The sequence below is a fragment of the Gopherus evgoodei genome, chromosome 1 (genome assembly GCF_007399415.2).
Source record: "Gopherus evgoodei ecotype Sinaloan lineage chromosome 1, rGopEvg1_v1.p, whole genome shotgun sequence".
Classification (NCBI taxonomy): domain Eukaryota; kingdom Metazoa; phylum Chordata; order Testudines; family Testudinidae; genus Gopherus; species Gopherus evgoodei.
The window spans coordinates 360,685,896-360,708,450 of NC_044322.1; the positions used below are offsets into that span (position 1 = coordinate 360,685,896).

The 22,555-nt window shown below is 40.7% G+C and overlaps 1 protein-coding gene across 3 annotated transcripts in view; it reads left to right on the forward strand.

Moving 5' to 3' along the window:
• EXOC4 (exocyst complex component 4) overlaps window positions 1-22,555 on the forward strand; it is a 632,193-nt gene that overhangs the window by 69,889 nt on the left and 539,749 nt on the right. For all 3 annotated transcript variants that reach the window (XM_030575818.1, XM_030575739.1, XM_030575663.1), the window contains exons 6-7: window positions 9,631-9,874; window positions 16,417-16,594. In XM_030575818.1, the coding sequence (XP_030431678.1) occupies window positions 9,631-9,874; window positions 16,417-16,594 (422 nt within the window). The remainder of the gene's footprint in view (window positions 1-9,630; window positions 9,875-16,416; window positions 16,595-22,555) is intronic.

The window sequence follows — 22,555 nt, forward strand, 5'->3', positions numbered from 1 at the left end:
AGTTCTAAACATTAAAATGGCATGTGAAACCTTAAATTAGAGTGAATAAATGAAAACTTGGCACACCACTTCTGAAAGGTTGCTGACCCCTGGACTAAATGATCCTCCCAGTTACATTTGGATTGCCCCAAATGCCTTTGTTACAGTTGCACAAATGCAAGGGAGGGCTTACTTTGAAGGCAGTGGGGTTCTGCACTCCACAGGTGCAACTGGGACGACATAATGTGGCTTGCAGAGCTTCCCCCCCTCCCTTTATGAAGGTAATTTATATTTATAATTGGAGATATACCTATCTCCTAGAACTGGAAGGGACCTTGAAAAGTCATTGAGTCCAGCCCCCTGCCTTCACTAGCGGGACCAAGTACTGATTTTTGCCCCAGATCCCTAAGTGGCCCCCTCAAAGACTGAACTCACAACCCTTGGTTTAGCAGGCCAGTGCTCAAACCACTGTGCTATCCCACCCACTATAGATTCCAAGGCTAGAAGGGACCATTTTGATTGTCTAGTTTGACCTCCTGCATAATATAGGTTGTAGAACTTCCCCAAAATAATGCCTAGAGCAGATCTTTTAGAAAAACATCCTGTCTTTATTTAAAAATTGTCACTGACAGAGAATCCACCATAACCCCTATTAAATTGTTCCAATGGTTAATTACTCTCACTGTTAAATGTACTCCTTATTTCCATGATGCATAAACAAGAAAAAAAAAATCCACTCTGATTTTCAAATCCAAGGGTGAGTTTGCAGAGCTGGGATGTATAAAAAGAAACCCTTCATTTTATTTGTAAACTGAGAAAATATAAAGTAATTGTGATACAAGCAACATGGAAGCCCATGACGCCAGTTTTATAGTCTTTATTAGTACAGAACCATACTTTAAACTGACAGCACCAGCTGATTGGTCATATCAGGCTGGCAGCTTGAGTTTTGAAGCACGTAATATTTTCACACTTTTGTGTGTGTACTCTAGTATTTTTTATGTGAGAGCAGTCATAAGATCCAAATACCTGAAACCAGTGTGCCTGCTTCTATAATATAAGTTTCTCCTGTTTCATCCTGTTTCTCTTTTGAGCCCAAAAACTTGTTTGACTAAAGCTTATCTTCCAGAAAGGCATTTAATCTTGATTTGAAGACTTCAAGTTCTCGCACCAGTGCAAATGAGGAGTAATTTCACTGAAATTAATGGAGTTAAATTGGCATAAATCATCTCTGAATCAGTGCTTATAATGCCATGTTGAGGAGGACAACCTTTTCAGATCAAAATGCTTGTTTCCCAAAGCTAGAAAAATCATGGAATTGTGGGTAGAACTGTGTGAAAACCATTTCTTTAGAAAGACTGATGTCCTCTTAGCCCTTTTTCCAGGATATTGATCCCTCCTATGTTTTGATATTGGAGTGAGAAAGGGAAGCAGGTTAGAAAAAGACTGGAACTTGTATAAAACCATTTCTTTATGACTACCACATGGGCCAAAATAGGAATTGAACAATGGAAATTATGCAGGTGAAGGCTTTCCAAGTAATCTCAGACTAGGTCTTTGGGGCCCTATGAACTTGCATCCTTTTTGTCAAAAAGGTTTTAAAGGAAGAGGGGTATAATTTGGAAAGACATAATGTATGGAAAATAGTACATAAAATTTTACTAGTTGCCCGTAAAAGCATGCATCTGAGGAAATATACCATAATAAATAGTAGCAAAATTTCACAAGTCAGAGGAATGAAAAACAAGACGCAAGAGTCTGTTCGTTAGCTACTCTACTTGGATGAGTTATCAACAGTGGTTTTGCTAGGGATGGGATTGGATTTAGGTGGGTAAAGTGCCTCTTGTAGCAGTTTTCCTTCTTGTGAGGTGGTGGAATCATACAAATTAGGTGCCATCTATTAGGACAGAAATTTTTATAGAAGATTGTCAGACTGGAGAAGCACCAGGGAAAATGCTACCTGAGTAAGTATGGTAGTTATTTAATTATGATATAAATTATTCAACTTTCCGTTGCTTTAAATCAAATGTAGTTTTTGATTGTTAAGCGGATAATTGTGCATTTTCATGTTTGTTTCCTATGAGGTAGATTTATGAAAATGACTTCCTGTTTTACTGGAGAACATAAGAACCGCCATAATAGCCCAGTGCCAGATGCTTCAGAGGCCATGGACAGAACGGGGCAATATTGAGTCATCTGTCCCCTGTTGTCTTGTCCCAGCTTTCTGACAGTTGGAGATTTAGGGCTAGCACATCCCTCGGCCCACGCCGCTTCCTGCTGCCCTCATTGGCTTGGAATGGCGAACCGCGGCCAGTGGGAACCGCGATCAGCCAGACCTGCAGACGCGGCAGGTAAACAAACTGGCCTGGCCCACCAGGGGGCTTACGCTGATGAGCTGCGTGACAAAGGTTGCCGACCCCTGATCTAGTCTTTAGTACAGATGCTCACTTAAGTGGTTGGTTACATACCACGGCTAATAGTTCTGTAGTTTCGTACCTGAGTTCCTTCAGACCTCTTGGGCGAATACCATCTGGTGACTTATTATTATAATTTATCAATGTGTCTCAAAATCTCTTCTGTTGACACCTCATTATGGAACAGTTCCTCAGATATGTCACCTTAAAAGAATGGCTCAAGTGTGGGAATCTCCCTCACATCCTCTGCAGTGAAGACAGATGTACAGAATCCATTGAGCTTCTTTGTAATGGCCTTATCTTTCTTGAGTGCTCCTTTAACACCTTGTTTGTCTAGTGACCCCACTGTCTGCATGGAAGGCTTCTTGCTTCTGATGTGTTTACAATTTTTTGATGTTAGTTTTTATGTCCTTAACTAATTGTCCTTAAAATTCTTTACTGGACTGCCTTATTATACTTTTACACTTGACTTGACAGAGTTTATGCTCCTTTTTATTTTCCCCAGTAGGATTTTACTTCCAATTTTTAAAGGATGCCTTTTTGCATACAACCACCTCTTTTACTCTGCTGTTTAGCCAAGGTGGCATTTTTTTTGGTCCTCTTAATTTTTTTTTATATGGGAGTATTATTTAAGTTGAGCCTCTGTTACGGTGCTTTTAAGTAGTCTCCATGCAGTTTGCAGGTGTTTCACCCTTGTGACTATTGTTCCTTTTAATTTCCATTTAACTAGCTTCCCCATATTTGTGTAGCTGTCCTTTTTGAAGTTAAATGCTATTGTGGTGAATTTCTTTGGCATTTCCTCCTTACAAGAATGTTAAATTTAAGTATATTATGGTCCCTGCTACTGAGAGGTTCAGCTATATTCATCTCTTGGCTCTGATCCTGTGCTCCATTTAAGACTAGATCAAGAATTTCCTCTCCCCAGTGGGTCCCAGGACAAGGTGCTTCAAGAAGCAGTCATTTGTGATGCCTAAAAATTTTATCTCTGAATCTCTTCCTGATGTGACACATACCCAATCAATATAACAATAGTTGAAATCCCCCATTACTATTGTGTATATCTAGCATTGTAGCCTCTCTAATCTCTCTGGGCATTTTGAAGTCACTATTCCCATCTTGTCAGGTGGTCGGTAATACACTCCTACTGCTATACTCTTACTTTCAATCATGGAATTTCTATCTATAGAGATTCTGTGGTAACATTTATTTTATTTGACTCTCTGCTTTCTCTCACATATAGTGCCACTCCCCCATCAACAACACATTCTCGTTCATGTATGTTTTGTACTCTGGTAGTATTGTGTCTCATTGATTATCCTCATTCCACCATGTTTCTGTAATACCTAAATCACTATTCTCGTTTAATGCAGGCATTCCAGTTCACCCATCTTGGTATTTAGACTTACAGCACTTGTATATATGCTCTTGTAGAGGTAAGGCAAAGACACTGTTCTTATTCTGAGAGCTTCTGACCTCATGTAATTCTTGGGATGAATTGCATTGTCATATGGTAATAGCTTGGTAATACACTCTAGATTCCTGCATAGTATTTTGGTCCATCTGAAGAAGACCATTTCCTCCCCACTCCCAGCCCATACCAAGTTGTATGCTGGGCCCAAAGTTTTGGGACAGGCCTCTAGAATTTTCAGTCAGTGCTGTGTAGATATGTCCAGTAAAGTTAGTACTTATTAATACTGAGTTTCTGCAACCAGGTTCCGTCCATGGTGAGGCTCTCTGACTGTGTTGATAACATTTTAAACATAGCTCCAGTTAAACTGCTTTCTAAGAAAGTTTGGTTGGCCAGTCTGGATTGAGCCAAACCACAGGGAAAACAGTTCTAGCCTAGGCAATTCAAGTGATTGCCAAACCATGTTAGAAACTGGTTGGCCGAAGAAACTAGTTTAGGTGAAACCCCATGAGGGATAAGTCAAGTTCATCCAGCAAATCCTTACTTACCTGAGAAGTCCTTGCACATGCTAATAGTTGCTTTGTCTTGTATGGGGGCTACTCATGTGAGTAAGTATTTGCAGGATCAGGCACTAAGTTATTAACTGCCTTAGCTGCAGTTAAATTTAAGCAGTTCAGATGTAACTGTGAGGCCAGTATAGAAAGGCCTAATTAAATAAACTGTAAATCTATTGGGCTGCTCAACTGCTGAAATGGGGAGGGAAGGATGCAAATAGAAATTGGTTTGTTTAAAACCTTGGTCCACACAATATGTCCTTTTCACTTGGCAAACAGTTTCTGAAAAATGTTCAACTCACTAACATCTCTTAATGAGCGGCGTGGGTTTCATTTGTGCCTCTTCACAGTCATTTTATTTTGGGAATACAACAAAAATGACTAATAAAACTGGATTTTTTTTTCTATTTCCTTTGCGGACCCACAAAAGGAGATTGAAATCTAACTAGCTGATACAAAAATGACTTAGCAAGTAAATAATCACTTGAAAGTTTTACAGTGCTTTTATTATTTTGTATGTTTTTTCATGACTTTTCTACTTATTCCAAGTGCTAATGGAATAAGGAAAATGAACTAACTTGTCTTCAAAAATTCCTTACAGATATATTCTAGATATAAACCTACAGATCTCGGTAGGTATAAAACGTATTCTAACTGTTTGAGGTTCTGACTTGATATAAATGAGTGGCATTGTTAGTGTGTGTCCCTTGGGCAAGAGCAATACTGATCAAGACACTCCATCCTTCAAGACAATCTGAACTGGGATATATCTGTACCTGCATGGAGCCCTTCTGCCTATTCAGAGTAGCTTGCCCGATTGGAGCCTTAGGCCTACATTTTCGTAAGTGTCTGTTGCCCAATTTGACACTTTTATGAGTATCTGATTTCTGTGCCAAAGCTTTGTGTTCAAATGACCCATTGCTGATGTTGAATAACATAAGAGGGTATGATAAGGAAGACAGAGGAGTGGTCATAATAGAGAGAGAAGTAACTTCTTCAATTGTGTCTTGGGCTGTGATCTAATCAGGTCCCACGAGACCACCCTGATCTTTCTTTGAGAAAATTCCTTTGTCTGAAAAATCAGTTAATGCAGTAGATCTAATCTACCTGGATTTCAGTAAGACATTTGCTACAGTTCCACATGAGAAATTATTTATTAAATTGGAGAAGATGGGGATTAATATGAGATTTGAAAGATGGATAAGAAACTGGTTGAAGAGTAGACTCTAACAGGTCAAATTGAATGCCTGGAGTGAGGTAGTGGAGTTCTTGAGGGATGGATCTTGGGACCAATGTTGTTTAACATTTTCATTAATGACTTTGGCACAAAAAGTGGGAGTGTGCTACTAAAGTTTGCACATGATGCAATGTTGGGAGATGATGCCGATATGGAGGAGGACCACAATATTATACAAGAAGATCTAGATGACCTTGAAAACTGGAGTAATAGAAATAGGATGAAATTTATAGTTCAAAGTGCAAGGTCATGCACTTAAGGACTAACAGCAAGAAATTTTGTTGGATGAATGGACTATAAGGTGGATAGAAAGCTGGCTAGATCGTCGGGCTCAACGGGTAGTGATCAATGGCTCCGTGTCTAGTTGACAGCTGGTTCCAAGCGGAGTGCCCCAAGGGTCAGTCCTGGGGCCAGTTTTGTTCAATATCTTCATTAATGATCTGGAGGATAATGTGGACTGCACTCTCAGCAAGTTTGCAGATGATACTAAACTGAGAGGAGTGGTAGATACGCTGGAGGGTAGAGAGAGGTTACAGAGGGACCTAGACAAATTAGAGGATTGGGCCAAAAGAAACCTGATGAGGTTCAACAAGGACAAGTGCAGAGTCCTGCACTTAAGACGGAAGAATCCCATTCACTGTTACAGACTAGGGACCAAATGGCAAGGCAGCAGTTCTGCAGAAAAGGACCTAGGGGTTACAGTGGACGAGAAGCTGGATATGAGTCAACAGTGTGCCCTTGTTGCCAAGAAGGCTTACGGCATTTGGGGCTGTATAAGTAGGGGCATTGCCAGCAGATCGAGGACGTGATCATTCTCCTCTATTCGACATTGGTGAGGCCTCATCTGGAGTACTGTGTCCAGTTTTGGGCCCCACACTGCAAGAAGGATGTGGAAAAATTGGAAAGAGTCCAGCAGAGGGCAACAGAAATGATTAGGGGGCTGGAGCACATGACTTCTGAGGAGAGGCTGAGGGAATTGGGATTGTTTAGTCTGCAGAAGAGAAGAATGAGGGGGGATTTGATAGCTGCTTTCAACTACCTGAAAGGGGGTTCCAAAGAGGATGGATCTAGACTGTTCTCAGTGGTAGCACATGACAGAACAAGGAGTAATGGTCTCAAGTTGCAGCGGGGGAGGTTTAGGTTGGATATTAGGGAAAACTTTTTCACTAGGAGGGTGGTGAAGCACTGGAATGGGTTACCTAGGGAGGTGGTGGAATCTCCTTCCTTAGAGGTTTTTAAGGTCAGGCTTGACAAAGCCCTGGCTGGGATGATTTAGTTGGAGATTGGTCCTGCTTTGAGCAGGGGATTGGATTAGATGACCTCCTTAGATCCCTTCCAACCCTGATATTCTATCATTCTAAGCTGGGGTCTTCTCAGTTGAAGAGACAGAGGGAGGAGAGAGAGCTGGGGGGTACTGGTTGATCACAGGATGATTATGAGCTCCAACATGATGCGACCGTGAAAGGCTATTTCAATTCCCCATCCCTGCAGTGACTGTATTACACCAATGGATAATTCTCTCCTAAGAACTAATTTCTGCTGTGATGCCCACAAGATCTCCTGTGTTCTCACTACCTGTTGGCTAAACATGCCCAGGGTGCTTTGCTAAAGTTTCCCCCATAACTTGCACACATAACACACTTTAGCTGTGGGAGGTGTTTTTTTTTTTAAAGAGACTTTAAATTGGCACTGGTTGGTTTTGATATAAAAACTCATGTTATTCTTCTCTTGACATTCTATCATCTAATAGGGTCTACTCTCGGTGTGTGTGCAGTGCTCAGAGTGGAAATGAATAGGTTAGCAAACACCTGTAGCACAATGGAGCTGGGCTGAGCTGAGGGGACAGAGTCTGAGGTTATGCCAGTTGAATAGTGTAGTCTCTACTGAGCAGGTCAGACAGATCTATAATTAAAAGGATATCATCAGGGTAATATGTGTGCAAGTCAGCTGCTACTGAAATAAGTTTTAACTAACCTATTAAAAATGAAGCAACATAAATAGCAACATGACAATAAAGAGCATAGAAAAATGTAACAGTTACATTGGCACATTCTTGGAGGAGATGAAGGTGTGCAGGGCAATTTTGAACTTTTGTGGGCCTGGTGATGAGCTGTCTCCAAAAGGTGCTTGAAGTTTATAACTTGCATCTGTTCTGAATGTGCCTTTATAAATGACTTGTCTGAAGTAGATTTGAACAGGTTTCAAGCAAGGTTTGTTGTTCTTGCCCTATTTTGGTGGCTAGAAGTCATGTCATGGTCCACAGCAATAGGAGTATGGGAGCATTGGTCAGAGACTTTGTTAATGGGACTAGACTAATACATTCCCCTCCCCTGGAGGAGATAACATGAAATTGGAAGGCCCCTTCTAACAGTTGATTAATTATGGAGCTTGTATCTGGGTGGTGGTTAAACAAAGCGTAAATGTAACGAGTGGCTTTGCCTTGGACTTTATATGACATGACGTTGGACACTGTAGAAAATATTTATAATTATGTTGCATTTTACTTTCACATTGGCTTTTCAATCTTTGATACTCAGGTTGTAAAGCAGTAAGCAACTTTTTTCACTTCTTAAATTCTGAACTTCAGGAAAAAGATGTCTGAAATTTTGCTTTCCCTATTGCTATAGGTATTGAGGCGGTAGAAACATGGGAAGGACCAGAGTTGGGATGTCAATGAGGAGGCACCTGTTTGGAATATTTTTTTCTGAGAACTCTTGTTTTGACATCTGTATTTTGACATTTAAGCCAACCTGTTGATGGACCTTCTGTTTCACGTGGTGTCACCTCCATAGCTAGCTCTAGAGCTTGGTGTTCCTTGTGACATGCTGTTTCTCTTATTTGTGAAATCTGTTTTGAAGTTTTCTGGTGGTTTATATACACTTCCTTTACATTCTTGGATGATTTTAGAAGCATATTTTTTAATCAGTCCATTATAGAGCAGTGTAAGTTACTGGAGTCATTTGTTCTCCAACAGTCTGAGCTTGGTTCAACACAATCAGGATGAAACAGCTATTGGTCTCTAATCTCTGTATCAGTAACCATTATGAGGTTTGAATCTTTTTATCTGTCTACTTTTGAGTTGTGTATCTATGTACTTCTAATCAAGCTGTTAATAATCCATGTGGCCACAGAGTTCTTTACAACACATTTTGGTTGGACTCGCCTTGAAGACTTTCACTTCACATTGGCTTTTCAGCATATCAGTTAAGTGTTTCACCCAGTCTTTAGCATAGACACCCTTTTGTTACTGTTCATTATCTGTAAATTAAGAAATTTTGATTAATGAACATACTTAAAACAAAAACATATTACCCTGAGATTTTGTGGTTACTGTCCCTAGCAACAGAAATTCCTGTGAAGATACTCCATGTTATTTCAAGGGGACTGTATCCAGAGTAGTCTTAATTCTCCATCTAGTTTTTCAAACCTAATTCTTTCTCTTTTAGACAACTTACTAAAAGGTTCTTTTTAAAGAGTGTGATTAATAATTTGTCTGTTGACAGCAGTAATAAAATAGAATAGGATAACATCAGACCATCATTCCATACTTTATTGTAAACTAGAATGGAAAGAGGAAAACAAAGGGTCCTTTCCTACAAATTCATCAGGAGTTTGTTCTTGGTGAACTAATTGGTTCTCACAATAAAAAAATTCTCTTTTGTGAAAATAGAAGATAGCTAGGTTGGGGGTTCAAGCCTATAATTCCATTGATTTGTATAGCCTTAAAATGATTATTAATAAAACTCATATTTTATGAATGTCTTAATCACACTAGACTTTAATATATCCCAGAACATGCAGGTAACTTATGCCTCCTTGTATATGACCTCTAACTTTGAATCAGTCTACTTTGCAGGCTGCTATGTTTTGTGTATAATGAAGAAATTGAGTTGTTTTGTGTTCCAGCATTTATTCCTGCAGTAGTCCATGATAGGCAGAGTTCTGCTGTGGCAAGCCATTTGGAACATTGTATTTGCTTGGTGTTGATCTTACTTTGAGTGTTTTAAATGATTGTTTTTGGTGGTGATGTGATTTCAGTGCGAGAAGTAAGTGTGCTGGAGATTAAAGAAGATATGGAGCTGGATCCGGAGGAGAACAGTACTGTCTTCATGGGGATCCTCATCAAAGGGCTGGCCAAACTGAAAAAAATCCCTGAGACCGTTAAGGCTATCAAGGATCGTCTGGAACAGGAGCTCAAGCAGATTGTCAAGAGGTCCACAACGCAGGTGGCAGACAGTGGCTACCAGAAAGGAGAGAGCCTTTCCCAGGAAAACCAGCCTAGGTAGGCATATTTCAAATGCTGAGATAGGGAGTACTGGCATTTGCAGCAAAAGTAAGCAGTGGGTTGAGGTGGTCACCCCCAGGAGCACCAGCAGTCCTTTGACTACAGCAGTAATGTCAAAATTTTAAACGTGCCCCAGTGACATGGGAAACTAAATTCTATTTAGCTCTTTGCAGGATCAGGTAATAATTTTTTAATTATGTTAATTGAGTCAGCGATGACTCCTGTCTTAAAAGCCAAAGGTTCTTTTTTCCTCCACAAGAGCCAAATTCTGTAAAAAGTTAAAAATGAGTAGAGAATACTTCTCAACACTGTTCAAATGTTGTTAAGGTTTTCAGTGATGGGAGGTTCTTGACCTCAGAACTTGGCAGGTGAAATATTTTTTAGTTCATCTTAAAGCTAGAATTGAATATGAATACCTCCCGGTCTCTTTCATATCACTGAGCTTATTGTTTGTCTTCAGCTACTGTACTTAGAGGATATCCATAAAAATGATTACTACTGGCAAATAAAATGACTAATGAAGACGACTAAAAAAGATGAAAAGTCCAAAGGATCTGAATCTATAATGAAGCTTCTTATGGGCAGCTTGCACTAACCACATGAGATGTCCACCTTATTTGTATTGTCTGTTTTTCCAAGACTGGGTGCTGACTGTTGGAAGACTGGCTGGTATTCTTTCCTTTTGAAAAGTGTTATGTCCCCTTCCACTTGGGCTGGAGGCCAAGAAGTCTGTGTTTGGAAATTCTAGAGTAATTCCTTTAGGAACTCCTTATAAAAATGATTTGTCCTGTCATTCCATGAGAAAAAGCTACATTTCTGGAGCACTACCCTAGAGTTTCCTAATTTGACAGTGTCCGAGTTTGGATTATGAAAGGGTGTGGTACTTCAATCTCACCATTGAATATTTTATTTTTCTGCCTATCATTAGCCTAGCCTAGTAAACTCTATAACTTCCATATGTGACTGCCTTTTACTGTTCTGAAATATTAATTCACAATGTGTTTGCAGAATGCACAATTTTTAAAAGCCATTTATATACTGCTACATACAGATAACAATTTGTTGGGGGTGAGGGGAGGGGAGAATGCATTTAATTGACCATGATATACCTCAATCTCACCCTATCTTTCACTCACCTATGGGGGAGATGAGCCATTTGAGGGCACCATTAAGCACTAGAGGGAAGTAGGAGGTTTGCAGTAGTTAGCTGCTTAAGACGTTGTAGAAATGATCAAAACTGTAGACTCCAATGTAGTTGAGTATAACTACTGTGGAATCTCTACGTAGTTGGAACTGATCTTGGCTTTTCTGTAGCTAGTCTGTCTTCCAACCTTTATCACTACCACTGATGTTCAGAACAGTACCTGGGTTCTTTAATATATCTAGCAGTTTGTATATGCCCTTGAACAATTATTTTGTGGAGAAAAGGTTCTGATTTTATCTCATTCGTGAGCAGCTCATTATATTGTAAATAGTATCTACAGAAATCTCTTGACTTGGCTATGAAGGACAAAGTACAGTGGAAGAGTCAGCATTGTATTAGTTTTAGTTTGAGAAGTCTGGTAACGTTACTACTGATGGACAAAGATATTGGGCCAGATCCTCTGGCTGTGTAAATTGTCATCGCTCCAGTGACTTCAACTGAGCTATGAGGTTTTACATCGATTGAAGATACGACTCACTGAGCTGGCATATTGACTATCTCATTACCAAACCCATGCTGCTTTTTCCTTCAGAGTTCTTAAGAAATTTCATTTCGTGTCTTTACCAACTCTTGTTGCTGAGGCTTGAACAGCAAAAGCAAAACATCAAACTCCAACCAACCTAAACTAAGCAAAGCACGTTATCATGGGTAAAGTGCATGCGTTATCATTGGTGACCACATGCAAGTGTCAGCGGTCACTTACTGTGGACTCATTCCATTTTATTGCCCAGACAATAGGAGTTGCCTCAGGGCATGTGTCACTTTCTGTCAACATGTTTATGTATTTCTTCATGAGTGGAGGCTGAGAACTTGAACTAACAAACTGCCCTAGCAGCCCTTTGTCATTGCAGATGTTTGTTCTGCTTAGGTCACTTGGTCCAAAAAGACACCCCCCCCCCCAACTTATGCGTCTCTTTAACCCACACTGCATTAATTTTCGGTCACCTTGTCTCAAAATGGCCTAAGAGATTTAGAAAAGGTCCAGAGAAAGGGCAATTAAAAATGATTAGAAGCTTCAGGGGACTTGACTACAAGGAGAATTGGAAAGGATGGGAACTGTTTAAATGGGAGAAGGATGTATGGTAGTTCGTTAGCTAAAATGATGACTGTCACAGAGAGTGCCAATTGGGAGCTTCCAATCAGCCCATGCCATAATATGAGAATATGAAGGCACTTGTAATTAAGAAAAAATATAAATACCTTTTTGTTCAATGCATAATATCATTTAATGCCAACATGGTGAACAGTTTGAAATTCTGCAAACTAGTTTACTTTAATCCCATTTTATTACAAACACATCTCATTTGTATTTTCTTATGTGTGACATCTGTCTAACCTATTTAATCCAGCTGTGCAAAATTTTGCTTGCTTGGGGCAAACAACTTTTTTCTTTTTTCGATGGATGACTAAATTATTATTTGGCATTATTGTTGCCATGGTAATGGCAGATGAATTGATTTTGTGCCTGAGCTGATAAATGTTTACAATTATGTCTGTTTAATTATGAGGGTGCCCATCAGCTTCAAATTAAAATTGCCTTCAGTTTTCCACACAAAGCAAGGTATAAATCCCTTTAACATGAAAATGCCAAGCCCTTGCAAATTCTGCCTCCATGTCATATTTGGTATCCTGGTTCTCGACCTTACCAGTTCCTCACCCTTACTGTCTTTTTGCCTCCTAACTTGTGCCTGCTATCGTGAGCCCCTATTTTATGTACCTAATAAGATACTGAGACTCAGCTCTCCCAAGCCTTAAGAAGTGTATCTGATGGAGAAGCTGCCTATCTAGCAGAAATAGAAGCTCTGTTTCCAGGTGGATACAAGTAAATGGTTTTTTTTTTTTAAACGGATTTTTTAATGTAAATTAAATAAAGCTCACTTTTGAAACATGAACCTATTTAAAATTAAATTTGAAATTATGATAACCTATGTTAAGGCCTAAAATTACTATAATCTCTTAAAATCATTTAAATTAAATAGAAATATATTCAAGCTGTACTTATTTCTTGCCAAAGTTTTAAAGAGAGTCAGACCACCAAAATGGTTAGAACTCTCTGGCAAAACACCAGGAACCAAAGTTTGTTGAAGTGCTAAACCAGCTTTTGACAGCACTAGTCACTTCTGCTTATGCAGAGGGAATATTTTCTCCAGTTTCTTCAGCTTATTCAGTTCTTGATTAGTTTATTCGAAGTTGAGAAACTGACTGGTAGTTGGAAAAAAGGCTGCAAGCTTGTTTTCCTCTTGCTGTTTCTCAATAAATAACAGGTGGGAGGGGATGACACCGACTCGTTCTAAAATCTTGAAGGAGAGGGTGACCAGAAACAACCAGTTCAATTCACTAATTGCTGTTACTGCATCCTTTGTTTAATAAAGCAGTTAATTTTAAATGTAAAACATTTTAATTTAGGTTAGATATTAGGAAAAACTCTAACTATAAGGGTACATAAGCTCTGGAATAGGTTTCCAAAGGAGGTTGTGGAATCCCCATCATTGGAGGTTTTTAAAAACAGGTTGAACAAACACCTGTCGGGGATGGTGTAGGTTTACTTGGTCCTGCCACAATGTAGGCGGTTGGACTTGATGACTTTTTGAGGTCTCTTCCAATCCAACATTTTGTGTTTGATAAACTTACGTATCCAGTATAATTAAGGTTATTTTTATTAGTAAAATAAAGCCATCTTAAAATGCTGTTTTGTGCATTTTTAAGTAAATCCCAATTTCCATTCAAATATAGCTTGACACAAATTACAAGTAAAAAATTAATCATCTAATAAATGAGAAATGCATCATTTACCATTTTCTAACATAAACTGAATGTAAAAATTAGGAATCAGAATATTAAGTTATATAATTCCTTGAGCTATATATATAGCGCTGGGTGTGTGCGTAAATCGTATGTTAAGCAATATAATTGATTAAATAAATGTGTATAGTGAGAGTTTCTTTCTGGTTTGCAGAAAAAGAACCAAATAGTGTAAAAGCTATATTAAGTTGCAGGTCAACATGTTTTAGTGGTTAGCAACCAATAAGAATCTGTTTCTATGATTTCCCCCCAAAAAAGTTCTTACTGGTTGCTATATGCGTAAATAAACTATAAATAACTAACTAAAAATAAATAGATAACTACCAGCCTCCATTTGGCTCCCCAGAAGCAGCTGACATGTCCCTGCAGCTCTTAGAGGGAGGGAAGGCCAGAGGGGCTCAGCACGCTGCCCCTGCTACGAGCTCCAGCTCCGCAGCTCCCACTGGTCAGGAACAGCAGTTAATGGGAGCTGTGGGGGTGGTGCCTGCAGGCATAGGCAGCACACAAAGCCCCCTGACAGTTCCGCCTAGGAGCTGCAGGGATATGCCAGATGCTTCCGGGGAGCTCGCATCCCCTGAGGTAAGCGTCGCCCTACACCCCAACCCCCAGCCGTTAGCCCCTCCCACAGCCAAACTGCCCTAGCAGTGATCAGTGCGACTGGCCCAGGGGCTGCCTGATCTGCTCGGGCAGTCCTAGAGCCAGCTGCACCGACCATTGCAGAAGCCACAGAGATCACGGAAAGTCATGGAATCAGTGACCTCTGTGACAGACACGGAGCCTTTATTTACTAGCTATTGGGGTCAAATAGCAGTCAAGGAGAGGGCAAGATGTACAGCTTTGCTTATGGGAGCAGCATCTTTTGACATTTTAAAGATTGACTATAAAAGCATAAACAGAAGAGACTAGTCTTTCCTCCATGTTACAGTTACAATGCCTTCTCCTCTTCCATATCCCAGGCGTTGAACGTCGATGCTTTCCCCTTGTAAACACATGCAACACACAGATGTGCAAAGACCTATTGTAGCAGAACAGGGCTACTCTCCTCCACAACTTATATTCCAAAGCTATTTAAGGTACTGTTGCTAACTTGAAAAACAATGGAAATTCCCATACAAACAACTTCAAATAAAGTTAAGATTTCTCAAATACATGCAGTCAGTTAATGTAAGACAACTTAAACAACTACACATGCCTTACCATCCAAATATCATAGTTCCCAAATGCGCATACAGACTCCTGACTTCTACAACAAACACCTTGTCATGTTCAATATACACCCATCCTTCAAAAGCAGTATTTCTGTTCTACGTTGTCCCCAGGCTGTCACTTATACATACTACTAATTTGTAGGCATTTCCTAACATTAAAGGTGAATGGAAAAGCTCCTGGTATCACAAAATGGAATTGCCTTATAGTACAGGATTTTTTATTCTGTTTCATCTGAGAGAGACAAGAGCTGCAAATTTCAGATCTGGGTCCAGATTTGAACTTTTCTGGTATTTATAAAGGTGTTTGGGTCTGGGCTGTGGTACAGATCATTGTTCAAAGGGAGGGGGCAGCAATGAAGTTCAGTTCAGGATCTGAACTTCCTAAAGTTTTTAATTAGGCACTTTGTTTCAGCCCATCTCTATTTTTAGTATAATGTACAGACAAGACCTAGACCTGTCGTACTGTGCTTATCTACCTTCCTAGACTTGTCCTTTCATTTTTTTCAGTGTAATCGAAAAGCTTTTCTCCTTAACCATGAGCTCTGTGTTTGACACTGGTAATGTGTGTTAGCTGCATTACCCCATCTGAGAACTCTGGAAATTGCCCATGTGGTTCTGAAAGTAGAGGGATAAATTTGAAGGATTACATTATATAGTGAGCCATCTGGAATAGACATTTATGTTGGTAATGTCCTGCTTTTACCCATTGTGTCTGGGCAGTAAGGTCAAGAGAAGGTTTTTGTCCAAGATGGCTAAGTGACATATGTGAGGGGAACACTATCTTTGGGCCTAGGGGTGTCTGTATAACTCTATAACAGCAACAAACTTAATTAACATTTTCTTCTAAATAATAATATCAGATGTGGTAAGTCATTGTCTTGTCACACAATAGCTACAGGCTTTTGCAGCGGCCCATTAATTACAATAATTGAGCAGTAAAGAAGCCATAGGAACAGCTAATGTCCTGTACACTTATAGGAGGTTATAGCCATAACACCTTATGTGTAATAACACAATTTTGATGATTGACACAGCTGATAAGCCCTGATACCTCAGGTTTCTGATCTTTCATGTAGGTTTTTAAATTCTTTCATACTATTCATCCCATAATCCAAAACGGCACTAAATAATTGAATACCATATTATTTTCAGCCTGTGTGTAAGTAAATGAGACTTACCTTCTTCCTCAATTTAAGAGAGGGGAAGAAAACAGATAAACCCCTACCTCCTGCCCCCAATCTGTCCATTGAAGGTACTTGTATGGCCTTCATTGCTATGTTATCAGAATGCCTTATCGTCTTGGATGCATTTGTCCTTTCTTCTAGGTTACTTCTGGAACTGCTTGAACTTCTCTTTGACAAATTCAACGCTGTAGCGGCTGCTCACTCTGTGGTGCTGGGACATCTTCAGCAGATAGTGGCCTCTCCATCCAGCCTGTATGATGGTGATGTCAAATTGTATGACATGGCAGATGTGTGGGTGAAGATCCAGGATGTCTTGCAGGTAAGGATCTCTCAAACAGTCATGCACTCAGTTTAGAACAGCCGTTTTTGCTGACAGAGTGCCAGAAAATTCATTCATATATACTAGAGGCTCAAGAAGCATACATGCTGGAACTTGTCTTTATTGTTGGGTAAATGTCTGTGTTGTTATAATGGACTGCTGGGTCCCAAAGCACATAAACCCCGGCAATCAACGTCTTTTTTTGGTTTCATCTTTATGGTACGTAAAGAGGTGATACAAGTTACCTGCCAAGTTACCAGATGATGTTATCAGAAGCTTTCAAACAGTAACATTTAACTCAGTGTTGTTACCTTATCACATTTTCCTATCACATAGAGTGTCACAACTGAAACCACCTGTCTCCTTATGTCAGCATGCCTTCATTGCAGTCAGCTGAGACACTCAGGCTGGAGCTGCTGCCTGCATATTTTCTCGGAAGACTCCTCAACTTTTGTTCTAAATTGTGATGTACTCTGTTGTAAAGGATTACAGAAAGTTCCATGTTTCATTAACTGCATAATGGTGTGTGATAACTGTCTACATATATAGGTATGGATCATAGAATATCAGGGTTGGAAGGGACCTCAGGAGGTCATCTAGTCCAACACCCTGCTCAAAGCAGGACCAATCCCCACCTAAATCAGATAACTGCATACACCACGTGTGACTTATTAAGAAGTTTTGAATGGCTTACCAGCCCTCTGCCAATTAATCTTTTCTCTGGGCCTCTTTCTAGCCCCATAGGCAGCTTTCAAACAGGTGCTTTATAAAGAATCAGTTTGACACATAAATGTTTCTTTCTCTCCCAGATTTTAACCCTCCTTCCCTATGTTATTATTCCTGCCCAAACCTCAGGATAGAAAATATTTAATAATAATATTATTATTAATAATAATAGGAGATATACCTATCTCCTAGAACTGGAAGGGACCTTGAAAGGTCATTGAGTCCAGCCCTGTCTTCACTAGCAGGACCAAATACTGATTTTTGCCCCACGTCCCTAAGTGGCCCCCTCAAGGATTGAACTCGCAACCTTGGGATTAGCAGCCCAATGCTCAAACCACTGAGCTATCCTTCCCCTGATACCCATAGACCAACAAGCCAGCTATATTCAGCCCTAGGCTAGTGACCTTCACAAATTTTATAAACCTTGTGCAATTCGAGCTGACTGGAACATGTCGGTGGCAATGGTTAAGCTTGTGGGTGGAAAAAGAGTTCCTAGTACATGCTCTAGCCATGCTATCATTGCCCTCAAAGGCCAAAAAACCTTTAAGAGCTTTGGCAGTTCTGCCAGTCTCACTCCTGGGAGCAGAGGCCCGGGAGTGAGACTCTTGCACGACGTTATCGTCAGTGAAGCAGAATTACAAGGCAAATAATTTTATGTTATCAGCAAGAGTTGGTGATGGTTGCATCCCTCATAAGTGGTGAGTTAACACTGAGGAAACCTTTATACTGGACAACACATACACAACCTCCACCTTTCCCCAACCGAGTGTCTCCTATGTGACTGAAGAATCAAGTGAGAGAGTTTTAAACTTTGTTATTGGGATTGTTTCTTGTAATCTACCACCTGTGATGCTTAGTCGCTATAAACTTGACTGTTCAGAGGTCAGAGGGAGCCATAAAACCCTCAAGAAATGACCTAAAATAACTTTTCTGCACATAAAAATGACAGCAATTTGAATTCCATAATCTTGTGCCCATCTGGGGCTGGAAATGAGTACTGGATCGCCATGGAAAGCTGAGACTCTTCCTTATTTCTGTTTGTATTGAGCTCCTTGCATTGCAGAGTCACAAGCATAGGCAACTGGTGAAAACCTTCTTTTTGGTGTCTAGGTGCATGGAATGGGAGGAGGCCCTGTCATAAACAGATAGCTAAGGGTTAATGTTCTTTTACCTGTAAAGGGGTAACAACAGTAACCTGAAACACCTGACCAGAGGACCAATCAGGAAACAAGACTTTTTCAAATCTGGGTGGAGGGAAGTTTTGGGGTGTGAGTTCTTTGTTCTTTGTCTTGTGTCTGTGCCCTCTCGGCTCTGAGAGTGATCCTTCTGTCTCCAGGCTTTCTCATCTTATGTTTCCAAGTTGTAAGTACAAGGATAGTAAGACAATAAGTTTATATTGGTTTTTTTGTATTTACATGTGTGTAGTTGCTGGAATGTGTTAAATTGTATTCTTTTTGGATAAGGCTGTTTATTCATTTTTTTTCCTTTAAGCAATTGACCCTGTATAGTGTCATCTTATTACCGAGACTATTTTTAATGTCTTTTTCTTTCTTTTTTTTAATATAAAGCTTTCTTTTTAAGTCCTGTTGGAGTTTTCTTTAGTGGGGACTCCAGGGAATTGAGTCTGCAGCTCACCAGAGAATTGGTGGGAGGAAGAAGTCAGGGGGAAAATCTCTTTGTGTTAGATTTACTAAGCCTGACTTTGCATACCCTCTGGGTGAGGGGGGGAGAGAAATTAGCTCTCTCGGTACTTGTGTTTCCAGGACTGGAAGCAGGGAATCTCCTAGGGTCGTCCAGGGAGGGGAGCCTGGGAGGAAGTAACAAGGAAACAAGGGGAGGGGTTTATTTCCCTTTGTTGTAGGACTCAAGGCATCTGAGTCTGGGGGTCCCCCAGGGAAGGTTTTGGGGAGACCACAGTGAGCTAGGCACTGTATAATTCCTGGCTGGTGGCAGCTTTACCAGGTCCAAGCTGGTAACTAAGGTTGGAGGTTTTCATGCTAACACCCATATTTTGGACACTAAGGTCCAGATCTGGGAAAAAATGTTATGACAGGCCCTCACTCCAGTGCGTGTGCGGGAGGAGCCTCTTTTCTGAGGGATGTCTCAGGCCCCACTCTCAAACGTGTGTGTGTGGAGGGTCACTGTCTTTATTCCAGTCTCCTGTGGAGGGGAGGGTCCTAAGGTAAGAGTTAGAGAGTGAGCCCTCCCCACGCTTAGCAGCAGTTCCTGCCCCACAGGGCTAGGCGCGGATCCCCCACTGGTTTTTGCTGCTCACAGCTGAAGGACTTGACTTTCTGCACTTTTCAAGAAGGCAGGACTCACGTTGTCTTCAAAGGGACTCTTCTGCTATTGGAGTAGGATGAGAGATGTTGGTTTAAAACCCCTTTTAAGATAAATATCATTTAGTTCTTATTTTAAGCATCTGATGTATCAGTTCTCGTTTGTAAAGTTTTGAAAAATACAGTGAGGTCTAGAAAACTCTCTTTCATCCCTGCTAAAAAACTGAAAAGTTTCTTACCTCTGGGCATGTCATACACGAGGCCATTCTTAACCACTTCTTGAAGCTCAGGTCAAACATTAGTCAGAGTTGCTTGGCAGTGGTGTCCTTGTCATTTATTTTAGTTGTCACTGTTTTTAATTTAATGCCAAACGAAACCAAATAAAATGTGGCATATAAAAAGAGTAGGACATAAGACAGTTTGTTTGGTGGTGGTGGGGAAGCTGGGGGTGGGAAGGATAAATAACTCTCTGTGATGTAGCCTGCCCCCTGGCCTTGTGGTAGTCTGTGTGCAAAGCCTGAAGATAGCCAGTCAGAGCAGAGCTGGCAGGCAGAGACAGTATTGTGGTTATTTCTGACATGCAGGAGCATAGCGATGTCCTGTATTTCATCTGCTGGAGCAACACTCTAGGCTGCTCCAGAAGCACTATGCCCCAGTGACAGAGAGAGATTTAGGGGGAGGCGAGGGGAGGCTGAGCCCCCCTCACCCAACGCATCTGCTGTTTATGGTCATAAGATAGTGGACTTTGAAGTTAAAGCACTTTTAGGTATAGAAAACCTTTACTGTCCTATACTAAATTGTGTCCATTCTGGTTCTTGAACAGCAATAATTTAAGGACTGAAATTCCACATTTTTGTGAGCAGGAAGAGGAAACATTTCTCTAGCAGGCTGATTTTTTAAAAACAATGTTTGTTCGAATGTGTTCAGGGGTTAGGAAGGATGGAAGAAATTGTGAGAAGATGGATTAATGGCAGAAGTGAAGTCCAGTGATGCAGTCAAAGATGAATGAAATGTATTAATACCTATGCGGTATATCACATGCCTCTACAATTTTTCACATGGATAACACATCCTCTAATAGTGTGTCTGTGCATGTGTAATATATTATGAAATAGCTGTCTTTATAGCTTCATGCATGCATACATACATACATTTGTGTGTATATGTTGGGGATAGAGAGGCACCCTTGTGAAAAATGTAAGACGGTATTAATTTTTTCTGTCAGCTGAAATGACCTGACTTATTTTTCCTCTAGATAGCTGAATGCTTCCCAGTAATATTCACTCTTAATGCTTAATGCTATTGTAATCCACATGCCTAATAGGAAGGTATGTCTTTAAGAGACCCATTGGTGGGAGGTAGGAGTGAGTTGTGTCTGAGTCATTGTTGCTAGGCAGATTTAGCACTCTACATCCAGAAGCTTGGTGTGGTAGTTTTGGTGTCTCCAATAGGTTCCCTGTTACTGGGGTCAGATTCCATGAGGGCAAGTGGTCAGAGCAGCTGCTTTGCAGGGGGCCATGTGCCCTGGGTGAGTTGGGAGAAGCTGAGCCCAGGAGCAGAAGCAGGCTGTTTCCCCTAACTCAAGCATTTTGCAGCCAGTTTTTTTTTTGTTTTTTTTTTAAATCTATGTACTTAACTGAGTGATTGGTTAATCAGTTAGCTGACTGGCTAACAGTCCTTTCTGCAGAGGAAGAGTCTGCATGGAATCCAAGTGAAGATTCCTACAAGCAAATGGAGGGAAGATTTTGTTTTAGACTCAGCAAACTGTAGATTTGGTGATTGAAGACTCTAACTGAGACTTTGGCCATGGCTACACTGGCGCTTTACAGCGCTGCAACTTTCGCGCTCAGGGGTGTGAAAAAACACCCTCCTGAGCGCTGCAAGATACAGCGCTGTAAAGCCTCAGTGTAATCAGTGCCGCAGCGCTGGGAGCGCGGCTCCCAGCGCTGCAAGCTACACCCGTAAGGGATGTGGTTTACGTGCAGCGCTGGGAGAGCTCTCTCCCAGCGCTGGCGCTCTGACTACACTCACACTTCAGAGCGCTGCCACGGCAGCGCTTTGAAATGTCAATTGTAGCCATACCCTTAGGTGAACTCAACCTAAGCTTTTGGGAATTCTCAGTTTCTTCTCACTTGTGGTTCTGTGGGGACTAAACTGTTCAGATTTAATTTTTTCTTTATTTATGTTTATGTATAACTGTGAAAATGTCTGTGGATTATAAAATATCATATTATGCTGTAAAAATTAGAGTATTATTTGTTTCTGTATCATAAGATTTTATAAAGTTGTTTAATTACATTCATTTTTTAGTTCCGTTTGGGACTTGAATGTGGGGAGGTTGACCCTGTGCAATCCTTTCTGAAAATCCTTAGTGACTGAATTCTGGGTCTCCAGCTACTTTTCTATGGGAGTTGGAGTTTTTTTAGGCACTGGAGAAGGGCAACAAAGTGTACTTTAGCCCACCCAAAGCTTACACTATTATGTTACTCCTTGGGACATTTTGTGCCAAAAAATAAAAAATTCTGTGCACAATATTTTAAAATTCAACAAAATTCTGCAATTTTTATTTGTCAAAACACTACATAATCACACCAGTTCCAATTATTTTGGTAATTTATTTCAAAATACCTGTCAGCAAGTATGTCTGTAACAATACAGATACACACAAAAATTCTCCCAGGAGTAGAGATTTAAAGAAACCCCCATGATAACCCAGTTCCTGTTCCTCTGCCCCATTCCCCTCCAGAGCCCAGCCAGGGGGCCAGACACCCACAACCCCTCCCTTCCCCGGAGCCCCCAGGCCCAGATACCCACACCCTGCCCTCCACCCCGAATGCAGCCACAGAGTCCCCCCTTGCCCAGCCGCAGGGCCTCCCTTGCCCAGATACCTATGCTCCCCTCTACCCCCGAGCCAGCTGTGGCCTCCCCCAGCCCAGACACCTGCCCCCCTCTCCTC